Genomic DNA, 24,602 nt, shown 5'->3' with positions numbered 1-24,602 from the left:
TCCTTTAGGAATGTGGCGGGATGTTCTTCTGCCTTTTTGGAGTCCCCAGACAGGTGCTTCAGCTAGCTCAGAGAGCTCTGGGTGTTTGCTAACTGCCCTGTAGCAGGAGCTCACTCTAGGTGCTCCTTACTCTGCCGCCATCTTGCTGGTTCTTCTCCCTTATATTTTTTATATTACATTTATAAAATATCTTTTTAAAAAAATTAAAAAGTATAGTAAAATATATATATAAATAGAAAAAAATCAAGGGAGGTAACAAGAATACTAACCCCATGATTTGAGAGAAGAATGTGAAGTGAAAATCCTGTGTTTGTTTCCTGTCTCTGTCTCTGCCGCTTATTATACAGGTACAAGAGGCCGGTTCTCTCTCCTTTCTGAGCTTCAGTTTTCTCATTAGTAAAACTGAATTGATACATTATAAGGATTCTATTATACAATGAATGGCAAGAGATTGGTACATAGTTGACAATAAATGCTAATTGCACCTTCCAACCAGGTTTCACTAAAATGTCTCCTGTTCTAAATGGATTATTTGAAAAGTTCCTTTCATTTTTATATTTCACTACTGTTAATAGTGATTGTTGTCCAAGAATAAGGAGTTTAGAACTTACTTTCAACCTCTGTTAGAAATATATAAAGCCAGAGAAACGTTAAGGTCTTGGGAACCTTGTTTTTCCATGCCTGAGTCTGATGATACAGGGTTCCAGAGACAAAATCCATCAGCTTCCTGCTGAGACATGCATAGGTGTAAGTGTAAGTGTAGCTTTTAGAATGACCTGACTCACTTTGAAGTCTCTTAGCCATATGAACTCATTCGTCTTTACCCTTTCCCTCTTTCGGTCAAGGTCTTTTTCCAATTGCATTGGTAGTTGGTGCTTGGTAGTAATCCCTTAATAATTTTGACCAAAGCTTTGTAACCTTGGGTCCATGAATGAGCTTGCTTTAGTGTCTTGGTGAATCTCCTTATACTGTACTTTCATGCAAAATTTTGAGAGTGTTTATTTATTTTCCAGTTGACTAGGCCTATAGTTTTTATCAGAGACTCAATGGCTCTATAAGCATAAGTCCTTAACAATTACTACTTTAGGTTTTCACATTATGGATTGCCTAGGAACTCCAGAAGCTGGCAGTCAAAATACTGAGTCTATATTTAACAAAGCTATCACAAAATAATTGAGTTGTAATTTTCCAGAACACAGAGTGAGCAAGTTAATACAGAATGTAGATTATGAGGCTGACCAAGGAATTACTAAATTACAATTGCAAAACTTGAAAAGGAATCCACACACTGTCAGTGATGTATGTTGAAAACGAGGCTGGTGTTTTCCATTTTTCCTAAAGTCTTATTGTGGGAGATTCATTCTTTCTATTAAGAAGGGTGGATGCTGAAAATCTATATTAAAATACACACACTGTAGTAAAAGTCTCTTCTGTGAGATCTGTCCTAAATATGTATTTTTTAAAAGATTTATTTATTTTTATTTCTCTCCCCCTCCCTACCTCCCCACCCCAGTTGTCTGTTCTCTATGTCTATTTGCTGTGTGTTCTTTGTCCGCTTCTATTGTCAGTGGCTTGGGAATCTGTGTCTCTTTTTGTTGCATCATCTTGTTATATCAGCTCTCCGTGTATGTGGCGCCATTCCTGGGCAGGCTGCACTTTCTTTCATGCTGGACGGCTCTCCTTATGGGGCGCACTCCTTGCGCGTGGGGCTCCCCTACACAGGGGACACCCCTGCATGGCACGGCACTCCTTGCGCGCATCAGCACTGCGCATGGGCCAGCTCCACACGGGTCAAGGAGGCCCGGGGTTTGAACCGCGGGCCTCCCATGTGGTAGAAGGATGCCCTAACCACTGGGCCGAGTCTGCTTCCCCTGAATATGTATTAACATGGTCTCTGCCTTACAAAGAGTCTAGAAGAGATTAAATATTTATGTAAAATTACTGCGTCAGTTTATGAAGTAGCAAGTGCCATAAAATAAAAGAGGCACAGACTAAAAAAGGAGTACAGAGGGAGGAGAAATTACCACTGCTAAATTGGCAGTGGGTTGAAGTTTTAAGAGTATGCAGAAAAGACTTAGGAGGATAGAGGATTCTATAAAAGAGGGCACTCATGAAGTGGGCTTTGAAGGATGCAAGTTATTTGGTTATATTGCTTTTGAGTGAAAGGGCCATCATATTTAGGAATAATGAGATGGGAAATTTGTGATGTATATGGAGTATAGTAACTGTTGCAAAGGAAATAGCTGAAAGTAATGAATCTGCCCAGACCCATAGGCAGAGAATCTTAGGGTGCAGAGCTTTGAAATCCTACCTACAGAGTCTCCACATAGTTTCCTTCAGCTCTCTTGACTTTACATCAGTATAGTTCACCCACATTTCTCTTCAGAGCTCCTTTGGCAACAGCCCCAGACTATCTGCTCCTCTCAGGAAAATATATATCTATTGCCCCTGTTTGTTACAAGGAAAGCCAATTCAAAATAAATATTTGTAGATCCTTGCAGTCATGAAGATGAGACTCATGCTGGCTTGTTCTAGACCTCACTGTTTAGAGTTGAGATGAGGTTAGAAAATTTCTAGTTTGGCTGAGGACGTATTTTACCGTTGTGGAACTAAAGATACTCTTTTCTTCTTACTTTGGTTCGCAGTATAAATATGGCAGTCCGGTATCTTCCTTTAGGATCACCATTGACTTTGTCTCGTGAATTAGACCGTGTGCTTGGGCATGAAAGGAACTGAAAGACCTGAAGGCATTGAGGAAGCTCACCATGTAGCACCACTGAACTGCTGGTCAAGTTAGGGTGACCAATCAAGCGTATCTGTCCTTCCGTGCTGTTCTTACCGATATGGTCACACCCAATCTGAAGTGAATTATTAAAAAGAAGAATTTGGGGAATTGGAGGGTGAAGGGGCATTCCTAAGACTGTAGTAAACCACCTTATATTTCTCCATTTTCTTTAATAAGTGGAAATTGCCTTTTCATATTACTTGTTATATAATTATTTAACCTAACAAAAGAGTATCTAACATAAAACTAAATAATCTACCCAAACAAATACGTTTTATAATTCATGCCATCACTCACATGCATACATGCCTTAGAGGTAGGGTAGAATAGCCTCTCAGTGGGAGCCTGCAATGGTCCTTTGGTTGTCTTGTAGATATAAATGCTCTCTCTCTCTCCAAAGGCTTCTTAGGCCAATATAACAATATTGTATATCTGATCTGTAGGTCAGCCCTTATCAGAGCAAGGTCCAGAGCTACCAGCCAAAGACTCAACTTGTCAGTGTTGGGAGAGCAAAGAGACAGCATACACCCCACAGTGGGAGCAAGTGGCATCATATCTGCAAGCTCAGAGCTTTCATATTTAGGGAATCCTAATATCTTGGTCCTAGATTTGATTAGTGCATATCTTGGCACTGCTACCTCCACCCAAGTGGCTATATATATTTCAGTGGAAAAAATTGTTTTGCTCAAGGTATATAACTTTTGGTGATTTTTCTGAGCCTCAGTATACATTTGCATAACAGAATACGATACTTACCAGAATTTGTATAATGTACAAAAGTTATGGAAAACAAGTTTCTGTCTTTATACCTGCAGGCCTCAGTGGTACTCTGGAGGACTGCACTATCATAGCATTTTATATTTGGTTAAAACTTAGAGATATACATTGGGGTTGCCAGTATTACCAGTTGCTTGTAAATGGATTTCTAATGATAGCCTGACTTCAACACTTGTGAGAAGAGGATTGGAATTCAAATAGCTCATAACAGATACCAGTTTGGGATAAGATAATGAATACAGGACTAGTCTGGAAAAGACAATGTGATTTTGTTCAGAGGTCACAGACCATTCTGGTAAGTTAATTTAAGACTTAAACCATCTGCAATCGTCAGCCAAAGAGGTGCTGATGCAAAGTACCAGAACTTTGTTGGCTTTTATAAAAGGTATTATTTGGGGTAGATGCTTACCCCAAATACAAGGCCCTAAAGAATTGAACTCAAGGTTACTTCCTCACCCAAAGTCTGTTGCCCCGTGTTAAAGTAGGATGTTGTGACCTCTGCCAGGGCTCAGCCCTCCTCTTCCTCTTCAGGCTCCGTGGGCCCTGCTTCTTCCCATCTCGGCTGTGGGCTGGAGGGCTCGTTTCTTTCCCGGCCTTCTTGGTGGCTAAGGGCTCTGGTCTCTTCAGCTGCAAACTGTCAGGAGAATGGTTTACCTCTCCCCAGGGCTGCAGCATCAAAGCCAAGCTCTCTCCTCTGCCGTGCCTTTTTCTGGGTCTCTCCTCCTCTCCCTCTGTGTATTTCTTCTTTGTTCCTGACGGAGCGTCCATTTACAAAGCCCACCAAGGGGAGGGGACTCAACCCTGCAGGCCCTCATGACGTGGTTGAATCAGAGCCCTAACCTTGACTTCATCAAGTAGACATAAAGCCTTTTTATTTAAATCGGTCGATGGGTATCATACCCAGAGGAGCAGACCAGTTTACAAACATAGTATCTCTTTTTGGATTTCATAAATAACACCGAACTGCCACATCTTCCGTGAGCTAGTTTTGGGGTATCTTTATATGGTCTTACTCTTTTATTTCTGTCATTAATGGATTAAATAAAATGTTTTGTTAAATTCTGATATGCTGGGCAGGGCTGATGGCATTGGGTAGCGAGACAGGAAAGCAGAGCCCAAGCTCTGTGTCCGTTCTTCATTTCGGTTTCAAGGTCTGTAAGATCTTTTTTTTTTTCTTCTCGAAGAGAATATCTTGAAATAGCTCAGAGAATGATTTGGCCATCAAATTCAAGCGCTTGATGAGTTAAGAGTGTGTGAGAATAAGAGCCATTTTTACTATGAAGGATCTCGTGAATGATCTTAGTTTGCAGAGAGCTTTCTATTGAAGTCCATCAGTAATTCCCCTAGAAATCCCATGAATCAGGCCAGGAGTTTTTACTCTTGTAGGTCAGAAGAAGGAATTGATGTAGAAATAACAGCGGAGTATTTATCAGATTAGTAGACAGGAAGAAAGCTTTCAGATTGTATATAGTTTCTTGTCTGTTATTTTGTTTCTTTTCAAAAATTCCTATAAAATATACATGAGTTAAAAATAATTATAATTCTCCCTTTAGTTGCTATAGGAATGGCAGTTTCTTCATGCTTTTCTGAATTATTGTAGCACAAAGCAGCTCAATTTTAGAAATAAAATTTTGGAGAAGAGGTGTCAAGTGTTATTACAGGGTTTTAATGGAATATCTTATAGATTTACTGAGGGGCCATGGCCTTGTTACTATAATTGGAAAATAGATGCTATACCTCCATTGCGTCCTCTTTCTTCTATGAATGTTCTATTTCAAGAACAACCAGTGGGAGTCCAGATTAAGAAATGTATAAAATAATGTTAGACGTCTTTTTCAGTAATCATGTACGGAAAAATGGATTCAGAATTTCTGTATTCCCCTCCCACCACCGCTAACACTTTCTTATTCCTTGAATCATTCTTTTTTCCTGATTGTACCTAAAGGGGAAAAATAGGGAAGTTAAAATAATTTTAATAAAACAGATTTCTAACGTCCTGAAGGGCAAAAATTATCTGCTCAGCACTTGATGTATAGTAAATGGTGGGCAATCTGGCCATTCTAAAATATGGTGCCTTTCCTCAGTTGCTAGTTTCTTCTTATAGTTGTCTGTAATTGCATTGATATTTGAAATAGACTATTTTTTAAAATAAAATAAAATATTCCAAATCTGTTTATGTATTTATTGAGAAAGATTTATTAACTTAAAACTTCAGTAGCTTAAGACATTAGTCAATTTCTCTTCTTTAGGGAAGAGCAGTTTAACGTTTGTCCAAAAAACCCCATAATCAGTGTTTAACTCTTCCTATCAACCTTATAGAAAACTAGTATAGTTAATCGAATGACTAGTGTACCATCTCTTTCCCTGATTGACCATTTGCAGTTGTCCATCCAAATTTTGATCCAACTATAAGTCATGTTCCTTGGAGGGAAATGGAAAAGAGTTCTAGTTCCTAAATAGAGTTAAACACCTTAAGGAATTCAGCCTACAGGGCGCGCTCCATTCGCTGTATCAGTCAGGGCTCGGACGGAGACAACAGTCAGGGCTGTGGCACAGGGAAGACGTGCCAGGCGGGCAGAAGAGCCAAAGGGGAAAGACTAACATCCACGTCAGCACTCGACCTCCAGGGCCCGGGGGTCCTTCCGAAGCTGGAGACAGACACACACACCAGGACCCTGCGGCTGCAGGAGCGTTCCGAGGAGGACTCAGGCAGGCATATGACTGTGGCCCCTTCGTGCCCGCCCCCCACCCGCAGATCCCGCAGGACTCTCTCGTGGCCCACCCTAACTGGAAACACACAGGGAAGGGAATCCCGGGATATGCGCGTCAGGCTAGCCATGCTGATACGTGACAAAGCCGCCACGTGAGGTTTGAGATTTAAATTGTTCCTTGGGGCTGACTCTTATCCTTATCTAAGAAAGAATCTCAGCTGCACTGTGAAAATCAGAGGTCGTCTTTGATTTTCTCTCTAGTACACACAGTATGACCAGGACCCGACGCTCCTAAAGTGGCTGGTTCTCTGCAATCGTGGTTTTAACAATTACCTTCAGAGACTTCTTAAATTTCACCCCTACAAACCTGTTCTAAAAAAAGCAAAGCATAAACATATATCTCATTAGATAATTCTCTGCCATTTTATTTGGTAAAAAGGTGATGCAGAGGGGTTAATGGGTGTTGAATTGTAGCAGCAAAACTGATTTTAGGTTTTGTGCTGGAACAAAAGCACAGAATATGTGGTTGGCGTTGCTGCTACATAACGCCGTGCACCCACTCAGCTCCTCTTCCCAAATCTCTGGGTGGCTGTCTGTACCACTCGAGCACATTCTGAGTCAATGTGAATTTGTTTCTAGATGCAAATCAAGAGTGCTCATCGATGATTTGTCATTTAGTCTAACTAAAATGAAAGAGACTCAGTAGTCACTAAATATGCTGACTGACCCTTGAAACAATTCTAACTAGTGGTTAGTTAAGGAGGAAGAAAAATGAAAATGGACAGGTCACCTCCCAAAACAAAGTATAACGTAGCAACAAAATAAAAACATTAAAAAAAACTTCATACAGAAAAAAACACCCAAAAGTTAAAAAAGAAATTAAATTCTCAGGCCCAGGTACTGTAGAACTTGGATGGGCAACCTCTAATCCTCTTAGGAAAAACATGCACCTGTATCTTTCCTCTGGAATGTTTTCTCTTTTTTTATCTTGAACAGCGTTTCTTTACACATGGTGCCCGGGAGCACTGCCATCACCAGCTCTCCCTGCATTTGCACCTGCATCTGTACCTGCATCCTTGGCTTTCAGAGATTTTAAAAGTGTAACATGCCCTCATCCACCTCAAGTTCCTTGCAGTTGATCTTTTTTTTCATGTGATGTGTTTTGTTTGTTTGTTTTTTAAAGATTATTTATTCACACACACACACACCCATTGTCTGTCCTCCGTGTCCATTTCGCTGTGCGTTCTTCTATGTCCACTTGTATTCTCATCAGGCGGCACTGGAGATCTGTGTCTCTTTTTGTGGCATCACCTTGCTGCATCTGCTCTCTGTGTGGGTGGCACCACTCCTGGGCAGGCTGTGGTTTCACGTGGGGCAGCTCTCCTTGAGCAGGGGCCACTCCTGGCATGGGGGGCACCCTGACGCGGGGCATCCCTGCATGGGCTGGTACTCCTTGTGTGCAGCAGCACTGCACGGGGGCCGCTCACCACACAGGCCAGGAGGCCCTGGGGATCAAACCTTGGACCTCCTATATGGTCAGCAGATGCTCTATCTGTTGAGCCACATCCACTTCCCGTGATATGTTTTTAACCATCCATTAGAAGGAAAACTAATATAAATTGGAAAATGACATAATTTTTAGCACAATAAATACTACCTCTTAAAAATTATATAAATCACATGTAAATGCCTTGTTATTATTAGGCAATATAATGAATAAAAACAAGATCTTTGAGATTAGACAGTTGGAGAACTTTGAAACCAGCCCTGTAAGGTGCTAGTTGGATGAACTGAATTTCCATTTCCTCATTTACAAAAATGAGGACAGAAATATCTATCTCTTCATATAGTTGGGAGGTTAGGGGAGGTAATGGGACATAGTAATTGCTCAATAATTTATAATGTTACTAATATCAGAATGTTTACCCTTGTTTTGAAAACAAATATCTGCTTTCATTTGTAAAACAGGGATTGATAGCTTTGACCCTAGTTTGTTCCAATGGAATTCCTGATGGCACTCTGCCAACAAGTGAATGTAGAGATACCATGAAGCATTTTTGATACCTGCCTGATTTTTCAAGTCAATGAATTTTAAATTTCCATGACGAAATGAGCTTTCTGCTCTAACTCATTCTTTTCAGGGCCGGTTTATTTCAAATCCACTGGGCAGGAGAGGAATGCACCTGGTAAGCCTTGAAGCAGGTGGAACTTCTCTGTTCCTACAGAAGGCAGCTGTTTTCCAACACACTTTTTTCTTCTTGTCATTCCTGTGCAACGCAGCTTTGTCAGCAGATGGCCAAGAGCCTGGAGTGAAAAAATCAGCAAGTGCCATTAGGGGAAACGGGTGAAATTTCCTTATGTAAGACAGACTCTTCTTCACTCTGCAGGCTGCAGGGAGTGCGATCGCTTGTAGCAGGAAGTAATAAAGCAAGGAAAATTATTCTGGTGCTCTACTACTAAATGAGTGAAAGAGGCAATTTACAATCCACAGTGGGCTTGTTTCGTCTTCCTGGTGAAAAAATGTATGGCCTCTTAAGCCATGAAGATGAACTTATATCAGTCTCTTTTCTGTCAACAATATCTATTCTAGGAAAGCCATCCCACTCAAGGGAAACAAAATCTAAAATTTGGTTAGGATAGAAATAGATTTCATAAACCTTCTTTGTATTTTAAGGCATTCAAAGATGATGGGGCTATATAGCATAGGGGAGAGAGTGATGGGAGAATTTCCCATTGTCTTTTCAGCAACTTTCATCAGGCATTCCCAAAGAAATATTTTTAAACATATAGACTGGTATTGAAAGAGCAGTGGAATTTATTAGACTTGGAATCAGAAGATTTAAGTCTGAGCTATGATTTTGCCACCAATTTTTTAAAACTTGTACTAATCATGTGTGATCTAGGGCTGTGGAATCCTCACCTGAAAAGTAGGCTGGAGACTGTAACGTTTGTTCTGTTTACTACATGGTATTGCTGGGCAGATTAAATAATGTAATAAAATGTGATCAAGTATGTACCACTAACACTAACTCTATTACTAAACTAACAATTAAGGAAAAAATACAACTAATGAGGTAGAATATGCCACGAAGAGAATATTTGAATAATTTTAGGGTTATTTGTTAGGATAGTATTTGTCACATGTGGTTAAAAGGATTTAATGCTATTTCATATGGAATATAATTATGTTATTTATAATGACATTGCTTCAAATTTCAGACCCTAGATGCAAAAGTACCTGGTAGGCGGCTGCTCGGTATTCTTGGTTTAGCATGAGGAAGTGTTTGTTGATGCAGAGTGGAACCTATGGTGCAGGGAAACTGGTACACACATACTTTCATTTAGCAGATGCAGTGAAAACCACACTTTCCTGTTTCCTTCTGTGTTCTGTCTGGCCTCGTACTGCTTAGTGTCCTTCAGCCTCTTTCCTTTTTGAGCGAGCCCTCCCCACCGGTCTGAACTTGGAGCTGCCGATGGCTAGTTTGCCGTCCTGCCAGCATCCGTTTCTATTCTCAGGCCTTGCTTCCCTGCTGCCTCTCTCTCCTCCAGGTTCTTCATTATCTTTTAGGGGAAGTGTTTGCTATGCCATTGAGAAGGTGGAAATAAAACATTCAGCACTTATTAAAAGGTGAGAGTGAAAGAAAATGGATTCAAAAGACAACAGCTAAGACTAACATCAAATGAGGTTGTAAAACAAGCCCTTGGCCAAGTGTCAGGACATTCGGCAAATAAAGGCATTGGCGAACCCTTACGGCGAGACAAATTCTGGGTCTGGGATGCAGTTGAAGTGGGTTGACATAGTCTCCTCCCCCAAGAGGTGGACCAGCACCTAGTTACTGAACTAGCCCCCGAGAGGCCTGCAGATCCCTGCGTCTCATCCTCAGAAATTCTACGTGAATTATTCTAGAGTGGGCGTTGGATTTAGAGTATATCTATTTAAAAGCATACTACCTGAGTCTAATATTCAACCAGGTTTGAGAAGCACAGTTCTAATCAGTTCTAATTTTATTCCTTTGTGTGTTACCAAATTAGGCAATTCATGGGATCTATTATTGACTCAGTGTCCCCAGCTGTAAAACATGGATGAGATATCTGTCATGATTAAGCATGTCTGTTTTGCCTAATTCTGGGTTTTTTTTGGGGGGGGGGGGGGGACTAGGGTGAAAGAGAGATAAGTCATTGTATCCATTTTAAAGGATTTTATGGGAAGAAAACTTAAAGTAAAACTAAACCAGCACAACTCTTCAGGGCTTTGACACCAGCTTCCTGTGTGCAGTAGACAGCAACTCTGTGCCAACTGGTTGATTAAATCAGAGACTGCGCCTGAGCACCCGCAGGTGTCCTGCTCGCCATCACGTGGCTGTGAGTCGCTGTGCTCTCCAAGCACACCGCATTGTCCGCAGTCCCACTCAGTGTCCTCCTCTCGTGTATTTACAGCCCCACTCGCAGCGACTTATTATTTCGCAGTTTCTCTTCTCACATCTTCATCCTTGCCCCCACGAACTTTTAAGTTGTTGCCAAGACATATTACTATTTCACTGATGAAAACAGAAACAACGGAAAAAAGGACCACGTTGTTTTCCCAGTACCAAATCTAGCAATACCGGTACGTTCTGCCGTTCTTCCTGTTAGGGATTGCCCTCCTCGTGCCTAAGCCTGACAGCGTTTCCTGCGCACGAAATCCACCTGTGCTCTCAGCTGTTGACGCACTTCTACAATCGTCTCTCCTCTCAGCTGCATCATCCTTTTAGCCTTCTCTGCCAGATTTTCCCCATCAGCCGACATACTTGAATAGTACTTACCTGAACAAAACTAAACTATAAACAAGAATATCCTCCCAGGAACCCACATCCCCCTCCAGCTATTAAGCACATTTCTTTGCTCCTCTTTGCCATAAAACTCTTTGAAAATGTCTACATCAGCCATCCCCCACTTTCTCACCTCCCATTTTTGCAGCACCCAGTTGGTTTTTTATCCCCACTCATCTCTATAACTTTTATCGAATTCACAAGATCCAGTGGTCAATTCCATGTTCTCCTCTAACTCAGCTTTCCTACGATATTTGATATAGGCGGCCACTTGTTTCTCCTTGAAACTCTTCTCTCTCCTTGATGTCTGTGATAGCACACAGTCCTGGCTGTTTTCCTGTATAACTAAATACTTGTTTTTTGTTTTCTTTGAGAGTCTTCTCCTCTTTTAGATGTTAGTCCCAGGCCTTTTTATGGTATCTAACTGACCTTTCTATGTTATGACATCCATTAGTGGATAATCACCAAGTGAATACACACACCTCTTTCCTATCTCCTGCGTCTCTAGCCACAACCTGCTCTTGCTTCTCCTGCAGTCTTCCACAACTCAGTTAACAGAACCACCACTCATCCTATCCTTCAACGCCAAAATCTTAACATCACACTCAATCCCTTTTTTTTATCCTACCAATCAAATCTGTCTGCAATATCTCTAGAATGTATTTCAGCTAGATTTTTCTTACTACACCACGTGGCCTCCTTCTTTTAAGCCACTTTTATTTCTGCCTTGATGCACCAGCCTCCTAAGTGGTTTCCTTGCTACTTTCTCTGTCTTCCTGTAAGTTATTCTCTACAGAGTTGGCAGAGTGGTTTTAAAAAAAAGAATGTAAATCGGGATAGATTACTCACTTGGACGATTCCAGTTACAATGTGAATATAAGCCATTCTCTTTTCAAACAAGTCAATTGTAAAAAGACATTTTTGAGAAAATTAGGGAAATTTGAATGAGTATTTGAAGACTTAAGAAAGTGATCCGTTTTGTTAGATGTGGTAGTTGTACTTTGGTTATGTAAGAGATTGTTCTTACTTTGAGAGTTGCATTTAGGAATTCAGTGATATGATAGAGGAAATTGCTTCTAATGACATATAAGACACCCCAACCCACACCTAACCCCCATACACCAAAAAAAAAAGTAAGGAACAAAGAAAAAAAAAAGAATAGGTAAAGCTGCATGGCAAAATGACAATTGTTGACTGAGGTTACATGCTTAAAATTTTTCTTAATATAAAGTTGAGAAAAGTACCCTGTTCTTTGCCATGGCCTTCAAGGCTATATAAATGGAAGACTCACCTACTACCCTGACATTTTATTCCATTCTCCCTTTTGTTTCCTATAATTCAGCCACACATGCCCTCTTACTCTTTCTAAATAAGCATTTGTACCTTTTGCTCTCTCTGCACTGACATATTCAGTTCTTACTGCCTGAGAGGATCTCCCTGAACATCTCCCTGATTCTTACCCTCATATAACCTATTTTAAAAATTATTATTACTTTTTTTATTTTTAAAGAAGTTTTAGACTACATAAATGTTACATAAACAATACAGGGCATACCCATATACCCTACTCCCTTTCCCTCTCACACTTTTCACCATTAACAACATCGTCCATTACTGTGGTACATTTGTTACAATTGATGAGCACATATTGAAGCATTGCTACTAACCATTGTCTATAGTTTACATTATAGTTTATACTTTGTACCACACAATTTTATATGTTTTAATGAAATGTATGATGGCCTGTATCCATCATTGCAATGTCATACAGGACAATTCCAGAGTCCCCAAAATGCCCCGTGTTACACCTACCCTTCCCTCTCCCTCCCCTCAGAACCTCTTTTGGCTACTACCTTTATATTAGTAATACAAGTTTTTCCATTGCTAGAATAATAGTAAGTCTACTTTAGTCCACAGTTGCATTCCCCTCTTATGTTTGTTCATTCCTCAAGCTTGAGGATTTGGGGATGGTGATGCTTACCCTGCTTCTGATTGAGAGGGGGCTTAGATCCCATAGGGTAAGTTGATGGAACTGGTTGCTTGCATTTATGGATACTCTCTGTTTTTTGGAATGTTGCAACTCTGCTGAGATTCTGGGTTCAACCAGCATATGAGAAGATATTTTTAATGGGATAGTGCTAATTATAGGTTCAATAAACATGGAAGAAGAGCCATGTTATAGGGAAATTATAAATGAGTATAACTCTGATACATTGGGGAACATGTATTCCAAAGTAAGGCCCACTGACAGGGTGCTGAATTCCTGAGATTATCTGTACTGCTTACAGTGTCTAAATGTCTCTAGAGCCCTCAGGAACCCCTGCTATTTTAGGCACTGTTTACTGTAGCAGTCAATGAGATCCTGCTGAGACATTCATAAGCATAACCTCTGGAATGACCTCCTGACTCACTTTGAAATCTCTTAGCCATAAAAACTCATTTGTATTTAATATTTCCCCCTTTTGGTCAAAGTGTTTTTCCAAATGCATTGCTAATTGACACTTGGTAATAATCCCTCATTGGCAGGGAGGCTCATCCCTGGGAGTCATGTCCCATACTGGCAGGAAGGTAATGTATTTATATGCTGACTTTGGCTTAGAGAGAGTCCACATTTGAGCAATAAGGAGGTTTTTAGGAGGTAACTCTTAGGCAATATGTAATGCTAGAGTAAGTTTCAATATCATAAGAACTAGTTCATAAGTGCAAACATCAATATTAAGGGCCTGGCGTAAATGGTCTGTCCTCCTTGGCAAGGCACTGCCCACATAGTCTTGGGATTCTCGTGACTCTATTAGAGAATGTAGCAGGACTTCCCAGGATGGGAATTTAATATTCTTTCAGTTATTATGTGGGTCTCCACCCACCAGACAATGTCCCATGACCACTTGAACATATTCATATGCCATAGAGGCATACCCCAGGTGCACCCCTCCCCATACATCCCCTCATCACTGATACCCTGCACCGGTGATCCTCTACTGCTCCAGTGGTGACCCTTCTGCAATCTAAAACCTCCCCAAAATCAAAGCCAAAAAACTAAAAAAATAAAATAATAAGAAAATAAAATAGTAAATAATAGCAAATAAAATACAAAGATAAAAAATAAAATAATTTTTTTCATTGTGTTTTCATCACTGTAAGAGCTGTTGTTTTTTTATGTACAGTGACAGTTTCTTCCATATGTTCTCCCAGTGTCTTATTTTTTTTTCACTTTATCTTCAAAGATGCTTTAGGTTACAGAAAAGTCACATTGGAAATATAGGGGATTCCCCTATACCAAACCCCCCTCCTCTTCTCCCACTCTCCCCTATTAATAACAGTATACATGTATATGGTACATTTATTACAATTGATGTACAAATATTGAAGCATTGCTACTAATCGTGGTTCATTGGTTTATGTTACTTGTTTCCATGTTTACTGTTTGTTTTCCCTAACTAGAATTTAAGCAACATGAGGCAGAGATCTTAGTCTAAAATAGTGTGTAAAAGCAAACTCAATAAATAATTTTATATGGGTGAGGTTGATGTTGTTATTTAACCCACATTTTAAAGATATGAAAACTAAGGCTGTAAAAAATTAAGTAATTTTCTTAATGTCATAGATATTAAGAGGCAGAACTGGAACATGAATCCAAGTTTATCTGATTTGTGTGCACTTTAATCCTCTATTTTATTATCTCCTGATAGAATGGATTAACTGGGAGCTGTGGAACAGAAACCCCATTCACAAAATTGAGTGAAGAATTTGTTTCATAGGTATATTGCTTTGGGAAGAAATTCCATGGCCATAATTAGATTCTCAGAAGCATTCTTGAGCCCCCACATTTTAAGAATCACCCTTTCTTTGGTTACTACCAGGGGCAACTCACAATCTTAGAGGCTCAGCACAACATGGAAGTTTAAACTGTTTGCAGGCTAAATGTTATGTTATGCAGTCCTGAAGACCAACACTTGCAAACTCTTAAGTAACTTTTTTGGATTTAATACTTTTTTACAGGCTATTGGACGTCCCTTTTTGCCTCCATACTGGTCTTTGGGATTTCATCTGGGTCGATGGGGCTATAATACCATAGACGTTCTGAAAAATACCATTGAACGTTTAAAACAGTATGATATTCCTCACGTAAGTATACCATCAGAGTTCTGGTGGGAATGGAGAGGAGCAAGTAAATTAGAATGTATGGTAATTGTACCATAAGGTAAAAATATACATGTGTATCTGTGTGTGTGTGTGTGTGTGTATGTATTTATAAGGCATTGAATTGGCATCATTTTTAAGTATTATTCTTTCCATTTCCAATAAAAGAATTCTTTTCCTTCTCCTCTTCTTATTGGATTATCCAAAACCCAAACCAGTATTTAAATTTCAAGTTAAAGGTAGTTTCTTAGGAGCTCCTTAATTTTCCTTGACAATGTTGGTCTGTCTTGCTGATGTTCGACGCTTATGTCGATGTTGCTCCTTTGTGCAGGACGTCCAGTACAGCGACATTGACTCCATGGAGCGGCACTTGGACTTCACATACGATAAAATTAATTTTCTTGGTCTGCCTGAGTACATTAAGCAACTAAAACGAGATGGAATGCATTTTGTCATTATTTTGGTAAATTTCTTTTGAAGACCAAATGAAATATTTTAATTCATGTTTTCTAAGCATTTCTAAATATATATTACCATAATTTATCGAAGAGTAGACTTTCTAACACTATTGTATTTTGGAAGAACACAATTTTATAAAAGATTTGATGATATATTATGTATTTTATTAAAGGGTAAAAAGTTATAAGCAAGTTTTATCTTATTCAGATGATACAGAAATGTAATCAACAAGTAATGAAAGAATTCATTCAATTTTTGAAATCTAGTGTTCTTTCTGAAAGAAAATTGAGTTATAGAAAGGAGGAAAATGTTTTTCAATAGTTTGTCAAGATTTGAAGACCTGGCCATAAAATCCTAAACAAAGAATGATGTAATTAATGAATGAATGCACTGATTCTTCTGCTGAAACAATCTTTCCTCCATGTTGGGAATCAACATTGTTCACTTAATGCATTTATAATAGATGAGAAAAGTCATCTTTGGGACTACTTCTAGGAGCATGAATGTTCTAAAAGTTTATTCACAAGGAGATGCCTGTCTATTGTAGAGAAGAGTTTTTAAATTTTAGAAACTAATTTTTATCTCTTATTTTAATGCAATAATAGAAAATGTGTTATAATTCCCATACAACTAAATTAATGGTTTTGAGGTTTGTGGACAAAGAATTTATTCTAATTTTGTAAAGAATGACTGGTAATAAATCAAGAATCATGTATTTGTCACCCTGCTGAGATACTTCAACAAAAATGGATAAAGAAAATATTTAAATATAAATATATTATAATTGTAAAATGTTTAGCAAGAGAAACAGGTTTGGAGTAGGGCCAGTAAATATATGTGGCAAAAACGGAATATGAATCATAGAATTTTTCCACCTAGAAGCATTGATTTATAAGAAGGATGGTGACTTTCAGAATTTCTCTACTATACTTCTTCATTTAATGGAAGAAAAACTTGGGCCCCTCAAAATTAAGTGGCTTACCTTGCTTTTTTGTAGCAGTATTGATGGTAGAATCCAAATTTCTTGGGGAATTTTTCCACCACTTTACACCTTTATCTCATATGGAATACTCCAAACAAAGAAGAAAAATTCTGTGCTAAGGTAGCGTTAGTATTAGATTTATATATTTATGTAATTTTTCAGTAAAGTAAATTAGAGATTTTAATTAGAAGTAACTGACTACATTCTTAAATTGACATCACTTGGGGCTATACTTTGTAGCACTAAATAGTAACAGAAATATTTCTGTCATACTGAATAAATAGATGGGAACACCTTAAAGTATACATTATAAAACACCCTGTTTGTGTGTATATTAGAGATTTGTATTTCAAATGTTTTTGGCAAGTTTACATTTAAATATCAATGTTCATGGGAATTTGCAGAATCCCTTTTTGACAAAAGATGAACCACGAGGTACTTATAAGCCCTTTGAGCTTGGACAGGAAATGGGCATTTGGGTCAATAACTCTGATGGAATCACACCAGCCCTTGGCAAGGTAAGTACTTTCAGGAAGAATAGATGACAACCTCCTTCTGTGTTTGGTAAGTACAATTCTCACAGAATCAGTGCAATGGTACCACCTGAGTTCAGCTCAAAATGATGATGTGCAATTTCTCTAGCTGTGTTCACTCCCGAGTATATGGGGCATTAGACTGGACATGACTTTTTAAAAAATCATATTGTCCCAAAGAATTGGTAAGAAATTCAAATGATATGTTAATACACAGTGAAACATACTTTGAAAAGGCACACTTTTAATAATTATGCCAAGATAATGCTGTTTGAGATTATAATGTAAGTTTAAGTTTATGTAGATAGAAGAATTAATGACATACACAAAATGTTTTTTGAAGTAAGAGGAAGCTGCTCACTTTTTTCTTTTACACAATAGAAGTATTTTTAATGCTATTGTTAATTATCAAAGTAGGACATTATCAAATATATATATAATACTGATTTATAAGAAGTGGAATGTGAAAGTCCTTCATTAGTCACAATTCCCTGAATTATAACTTTTATCATTTCAATGTTTATTCCTCCAGATTTTTAAATACAGATAATCATATTTTACATAAATTGGAAAATACAATATTGATGTTTAAAAACTTCTAAAACTATAACACTATAACATACCGTTGTAGACATCTTTCCATGTGAGTACATATGAAACTACCTCATCTTTTTAAACAGTTGTGTTATTTTCCATTGTTCTCATGTGGGAACATTGATTTGATTAATCCCTAAAGATGGATTTTTTTTCTCACATCTTAATACTATAAACAATGCATTAGTAAACATGTTAGCAAATATGTATTGTATATACTTGTCTAATTATTTCCATATTAATTTATTAAAATGGAATCATACACCATACATGGAATCATAAAATGCACATCTCATATTTTTGTACGTATTATATATGTCTCAAATGTACCAATATATACTTGAACCAACAGTCATAACAATACCTGTTTATTGAGACATTCCCCAATATGGGGTAACCAAAAGCTAAACATATTTTCTTGTATTTCAGTTCCTTCATTATTAAAGATGTTAAGAATCTTTTTATAATCTTTCTTCACTACTTTTTTCTTTGCACAAAGTCAGTACATATTCTTGGCCATTTTCCTCCTAGGAAGTTTGCCTTTTTCTTATTGATTTTTTTTTAAGGAGGTACCAAGGATTAAACCCAGGACCTCATACATGGAAGCAGTGCTCAACCACTGAGCTACATCCACTCCCCAATGAGAGCTGGTTTTTTGTTTCTTTTTTAGTAGGTGCCGCTGATTGAACCCAGGACCTTGTACATGAGACGCAGACACTGAACCACTTAAGCTATATCTGCTCCCCCTTCCTGATTTTTAAAATATAAATTCTTTCCAGTATGTAATTCCAAATGTGTTTCCTACACGTTTGTGTTTGAACCCATGTTTTGTGTTTTTGCTGGATAATTATTATTTTTGCAGCCAAATATTTACCCCCATTTTTGCCTTTGGTGTCATGTTGTAAAAGGCCTTTCTTCACTCAAATTTGTAAAAATATATTCCTATATATTCTTAGAGAATTTTTAAGTATTTAAACATTAACATCATGAATCCATCAGATTCATTTTTATGTATTATGTCAAATGGTCATATAGCTTAATTATTTTCCAAATGGATAGGTAATAGGTCAAATATTACCTACTGACTAATTCAGCCTTTCCCCACTACTTTGAAATACTATCTTTATCAAAAACTAATTTGCCTCATTGACATACATTCATTCTTTATCTCTCAGTTTGTGGCATTGCTCTGTTTATTCATTCCTGTATTCAGTGTCATTTTACTTAATATTCATTTAAGATCTGTTTGTTTAGGCTTCTTTCTTTTCTAAAACTTTTTGCCATTGCCATTCATTTATACTTTCTGATAAAATATAGAGCCAAGTTACAAACATCCTTTTGGATTTTTGTATTGAATTGCTTTAAGTATATGGATCAATTTGGAGAGACTTGGCAAATCTATATGACACTGATTCTCCCAGTCATCAAATATTGCATATCACTCAATTTTTATGTCTTCCTTTGTACATGTCAAGAATGTTCTATGATTTTCATTATATTATTCTTACGGCTCCTGTTGAGACCATAGGTATATTTCAGTTTTGTAAATGTAACTTTTACATTTCCTAATCCCTGTATCTGTATTGATAGAGATTTGTGTGTGAAGATGAAGAGGTGAAATTATAATAAAAAAATAAGGAAATAGCAATTCCATGCCCAATTCCATGGACAAGCCCTGGACTGGGATGTGGGATTCACTTCCATTCTACCGCTAACTGGCTACGTGCTTGTCCTGTGTACTTGGCTAAGTTATTTACTTCACTTGACTTCCTTACCCACAGGCCTGGCCTCCAGGGGATTCCGTATACGCAGACTTTACCAACCCCGAGACAGCACTGTGGTGGACCCAGATGTGCACAGAATTTAAGCATGTTCTTGATTATGATGGGATCTGGATTGTAAGTCTTAAATTATTATTTTTCAACATTTTCCAACTTTTTTTATGGCGAAAAAATGAAATGTTTAACCACTTTTCTTTTTTCAGCTTTTTTAGCAAGCCTTAGAAAACAGAAATTCTTACCTGCTCCGGTTCAGTTCCTCTAATGCACTAGTGCAGGGTAGAGCTGCTTCCTCCAAGGCTGGCAGCATCTCTCTGCCAGGTGGACCACTGTTTCTGCTTCCTCTGAATGAGGCATGTTTATGCACTCATTATTGCTCATACCTACTCTGTGACAGCAATAGGGAGGCAAGCACTGGGGACATAGACTGACTAACAAGCTATCGTGTGGCCATGAAAGGGCAAGCACTGATATGGTGCGAACACAGATCAAGGGCCTTGACTCAATCTTAGCTCTGGGACAGTCCAGGAAAGCTTACCAGTGGACCCGATAGCTAAGATGAGGACTGACTAACGAATGGGATTTAGTTAAGTGAAGCATGGTGTGAATGTGGGTGGAAGAGTTTCAGGTAGTGAGAACAGCATGTGCAGAAGGGAGAAGAGGGAGTCCTTAGGGTAGTGCTGATCTAGGGCTATTGGGCTAATAGCAGTTTGCATGCCTAACATGTCTTCTCTGTTAGAGAGACGCTTGCAAACAGAATCAGGTGGCCAGAAGATGCGAGCTCCTGCTCCTTAACAGAGGGACATTTCTTCCCACATCAACAGAGTTTGCTGTGGCTGTGCCTTCGCTCACGTTGTCCTTCTCATTTCTCCACATTTCCGCATGTTCAAATTCTGTGAACCCCTGCACATGTGGCCTCCGTGCCTCCTCCTCCATAAACCTTCATTGGTGCTCTTACTAGGAGCAATCACTCTTTTCTCTTATTTCAACAAGTATATATCGAGTGCCTACTCTGTGACAGGAGGCATGGGGAAACACTTGCTGACATTCTAGTGGAAGAGACAATAGGAAACAATACAAATAAATGAAGTGAAACATATGGTATATTGGATAGTAACTGCTAAAGAGAAAAATTAATCTGGGAAATAGGACAGGAAATAGGGGAATTTAAATAGGTTTGGAACTTAAATAGAGTTGTTAGGAAGGTGACTCTCTGATAACAAGGTGAGAGGCTGAGCCATGGGAATATCTGGGAGAAGAGAATTCCAGGCAGGGAGAACAAATCCGAAAGTCCCGAACAAGAAACATTTTCCTAGCATTTTCCAGGAACAACAAGGAGGATAGAGTGATCCTAGAGCAGAATGATCAAGGAGGACAATCATAGAGGAAAGAGTCAGAAGAGTGTCAAGGTAGTATCACAGAAGGCTCCATGGACCACCTGTGAGGGTTTTTTCACATTTACTCTGAATGAGATGGGAAACCAATAGAGGTTTTAAGGAGAGGTTTCGAAGGATCCCTCTGGTAATACAGATTGGGAATAGACCATAGGAAGGCAAAAAAGCAGTGGGAAAGGAGAGGAAAATCCAAGTTTTATGGAACCTTATACAATTTGGACCACTGTCTATAAGAAAAAGCAAACAGAAAATTAGCTATAAAAGCATGACAGTATCATGTAAATAGGGGCCATGAGACTTACGCTTCTTTAGCTTCTACGTATATCTACCTCTGGACCACCGTGGAAGAGGGAGACTGTTCAGAAGCCATTGCAACAATCTAGGCAAGGGGCAATGCTGGTCTAGACTAGGAAAGGGCAAGACAGCAAAGGAGACATGGTCAGATTCTGCATGTATGTCGAAAGTGGAGTGTACAGGATTGATTGACAGAGTAGACAGGAGCTGCAAGAAAAAGAAATTTAGAACGATTTGTGTCCATAGCCATTGGAAGAATGGAACTGCCATTTACTGATCCAGTGGTATCTCTTCCTATTCCGTAGCATACTTGTGAAACTGTTGCTAGCTTGCCAACCAAGTCTCTTGGAGACCAGGAACATCTTGTTTCTCACTGTCTTCTAGGGTTCCTAGCCTCCCATCTCACAGATTTAGATACACAAAAATGTTTGCCGAATTAATGGTCTTTGTGTGTGATTTTCCCCCAATATGAAATAAGAAAACTATGCTATTATTACTTATTGGATTCCTATTTTTATGTAAGAATATGAATGAGCCATCCAATTTTCGATCGGGACAGCAGCCAGGCTGTACAAGGAGCCACTTGAACTACCCACCCTTTGTGCCTGGTAAGTACACTGAGAGTGCCAAATGATTTTGAAACACTTCTACATCCAGTAGGGAAAACCCTCTTTAATGCACTGTTTGTTTTAGGAAAGTATTCATTTCCTATCATGGCTCCCTGAACTAAGAATAATCTAGAAAACTCAGAACATGTGTTTGTACATGATGGTGAGGCTTTGGGATGTTTGAGAATTGTGTCCTCATTTGTCTTGGGAGAAACCAGATTCCCTTCCTTGGATAGCCTTATAAGAAGGGTGGGGAGCTAGATTTTGTTGATGTGTTACAGCTGCTGCTTCTATGACTGAATTCTTCCCTTTCACTAGTAGTTCTGTTCATCTTACAATTCCCCAGTTTTTGCTATTTCTGTAACTAAAAAATGCTACAAGATGGAAAAGTTGTGAAGACTAAATTGAGAAGTTGGGTTTTGCAGTTAAACTGAGAGGCTTACTCTTGGCTGAAGACTTCTTGTTTGAGTGATTATAGTCCTTCATTTAGATTTCCTTTTCAATTACAGCTATTTGCATGTCCAGTGATTAAGTTCCACTGAAACCATAACAGGAAAAGCAAAACTGAAATAATGAAACTCAGTAAAGGAAAAGACTCAGCTAAGAAAACCAAGGGAAGAAACAGAATAAGGAGGATGAAAGGTGGCAGTTGAGAGGAAGGTGGTGCCAGAGTAGCTCAGGCAGGGCACAATTCTCTTGCAAAACAGTGGAGAAGGCATGGAAGTTGTCTGAGGTAGCCTCTTTGGGTACCTGCAGACCAGGAAAGTGCTGCATGCACCACCCAGGAAGGACTGGGGACAGAGAGACTAGAGGCCAGAGGGAAAACCATGAATTGCTGCCCCCAAAGCTGGGAACACTGCCCATCCCCACCCCTTAGAGGAACAGCCTTGGTAAACCAGCTAAGCGGCCAAAAGAGGTGGGAAAGGACATTGTCCTGCCTGGGAAGAGGTAGGGTGCAGCTGAGGGCTGGCTGTGATTTCTCTTCAGCAGGTGTAACCACCATAACTTGAATCACTGGTTCAGAAGAGCTAGTTAGTGGAGGTTCAAGGAGTCATCTCCTTGGAGGGGTTTCCTAAAGTGTGCCATCTGCTAGCCAGCCAGGAAGGAGAAGGAAAACAAGGCTTGTCTCCCTTGTTTCTTTCCCAGGCATTGTAGATCTGGTCTACCAACCATTAGCGGCTCTCTGCCTCTGTTTTGATAACTTAAACTGGGCGATCTTTAAGTTGTAGAAAAAATTAAATGCAAAATCAAAGAAGAACTGTGAAATAAAACCACTAGGCAGGAGGGAGAAATTAATCAACAGAGAAGCACCAACATAATCAGATGCTAGATATCAACAAAAGATAACAAGCCATACTAAGAAACAGGAAGCTCTGGCCCAGCCAAAGGAACAAATGAAGAATCCAGATGAGACACAGGATTTAAGACAACTAATCAATGATGTTCACACAAACCTCCTAATCAATTTAAGGAGATGAAAGAAAATATGACTAAAGAGATAAAGGGTATTAAGATGACACTGAGTGACCATAAAGAACAATTTATAAGCCTGAAAAAAAGTAACAAAGTTTACGGGAATAAAAGACACAATAGATGAAATTAAAAATTTAATTAAAAATTTAAGTTAAATTAAAAATACATTAGAGGCATATAATAGAGGCAGATTTGAAATGGCAGAAGAACGAATAAAATCAAGGATAGACCATCTGAACTTAAAAAGATAGGGGAACAGATAGAAAGAATGGAAAAAAATTGAATAGGGTCTCGGGAATTGAATGACAAAATGATATGTACAAATGTACAAGTTACAGGTGTCCCAGAAAGAGAAGAGAACAGGGAAGGTGCAGAAAGAATATTTGAGAAAATACTGACTAAAAATTTCCCAACCCTTATGAAAGAGGTGACTATCAATATTCAAGAAAGACAATGTAACCCACACAGAATAATTCCAAATGGAACTATTCTAAGACATCTATTATTTAGAATGTCAAGTGCCTAAGATAAAGAGAGGATTCTGAGAGCAGCAAGAGAAAAGCAATGCATCATAACAAGGGAGACTCAATAAGGCTAAGTTCCAATCTCTCATCAGAAACCATGGAGGTGAAAGGCAATGGTACAATATATTAAAGATACTGAAAGAGAAAAAATGCCAGCAAAGAATTCTTTATCTGGCAAAAGTATGCTTTAGCATTGAAAGTTAGTTAAAAGTCTTCTCAAAACAAAAACAGGGAATTTGTTACCAAGAGACCAGTTTTACAAATGATATTAAAGGATGTGTTACAGACCAAAAGGAAAAGACAAGAGCCAGAGGCCTGGAGAAGAGAGTAGAAATGAAGGTTATGAGTAAGAAATTGAAAGGGTTAAAAGACAGACAATAGTGAGATATAACAACAGAAAGCCAAAGGATAAAATGGAGAAAGTAAGTAACACCTTTACACTAGTAACACTGAATGTTAATGGATTGAACTCCCCAATCAAAAGACATAGACTGAGAGAATGGATAAAAAAAACAGGAGCTATCTTTTTAATGTCTACAGGAAATTCACCTTAGACTTAAGGACACAATCAGACTGAAAGTGAAAGGTTGGAAAAAGATATTCCATGCAAGTAGTAATAAAAAAAGAGCTGGAGTAGCAATACTAATATCAGATAAAATGGATTTTAAATGCAAAACTATTATAAGAGATGAAGAAGGCCACTATGTATTAATAAAAGAGACAATTCAACAAGAAAAAAATA

At 38.7% G+C, this 24,602-nt stretch overlaps 1 protein-coding gene across 1 annotated transcript in view; it reads left to right on the top strand.

The window, feature by feature from the left end:
- LOC131280550 (sucrase-isomaltase, intestinal-like) overlaps positions 1-24,602 on the top strand; it is a 152,207-nt gene that overhangs the window by 69,811 nt on the left and 57,794 nt on the right. Inside the window, exons 8-12 of the mRNA XM_058307783.2 lie at positions 15,081-15,206; positions 15,553-15,684; positions 17,067-17,180; positions 19,571-19,687; positions 21,779-21,863. Coding sequence (XP_058163766.1) covers positions 15,081-15,206; positions 15,553-15,684; positions 17,067-17,180; positions 19,571-19,687; positions 21,779-21,863 — 574 coding nt within the window. The remainder of the gene's footprint in view (positions 1-15,080; positions 15,207-15,552; positions 15,685-17,066; positions 17,181-19,570; positions 19,688-21,778; positions 21,864-24,602) is intronic.

The sequence above is a fragment of the Dasypus novemcinctus genome, chromosome 12 (genome assembly GCF_030445035.2).
Source record: "Dasypus novemcinctus isolate mDasNov1 chromosome 12, mDasNov1.1.hap2, whole genome shotgun sequence".
NCBI lineage: Eukaryota > Metazoa > Chordata > Mammalia > Cingulata > Dasypodidae > Dasypus > Dasypus novemcinctus.
This window is presented reverse-complemented; position numbering and strand designations above follow the sequence as displayed.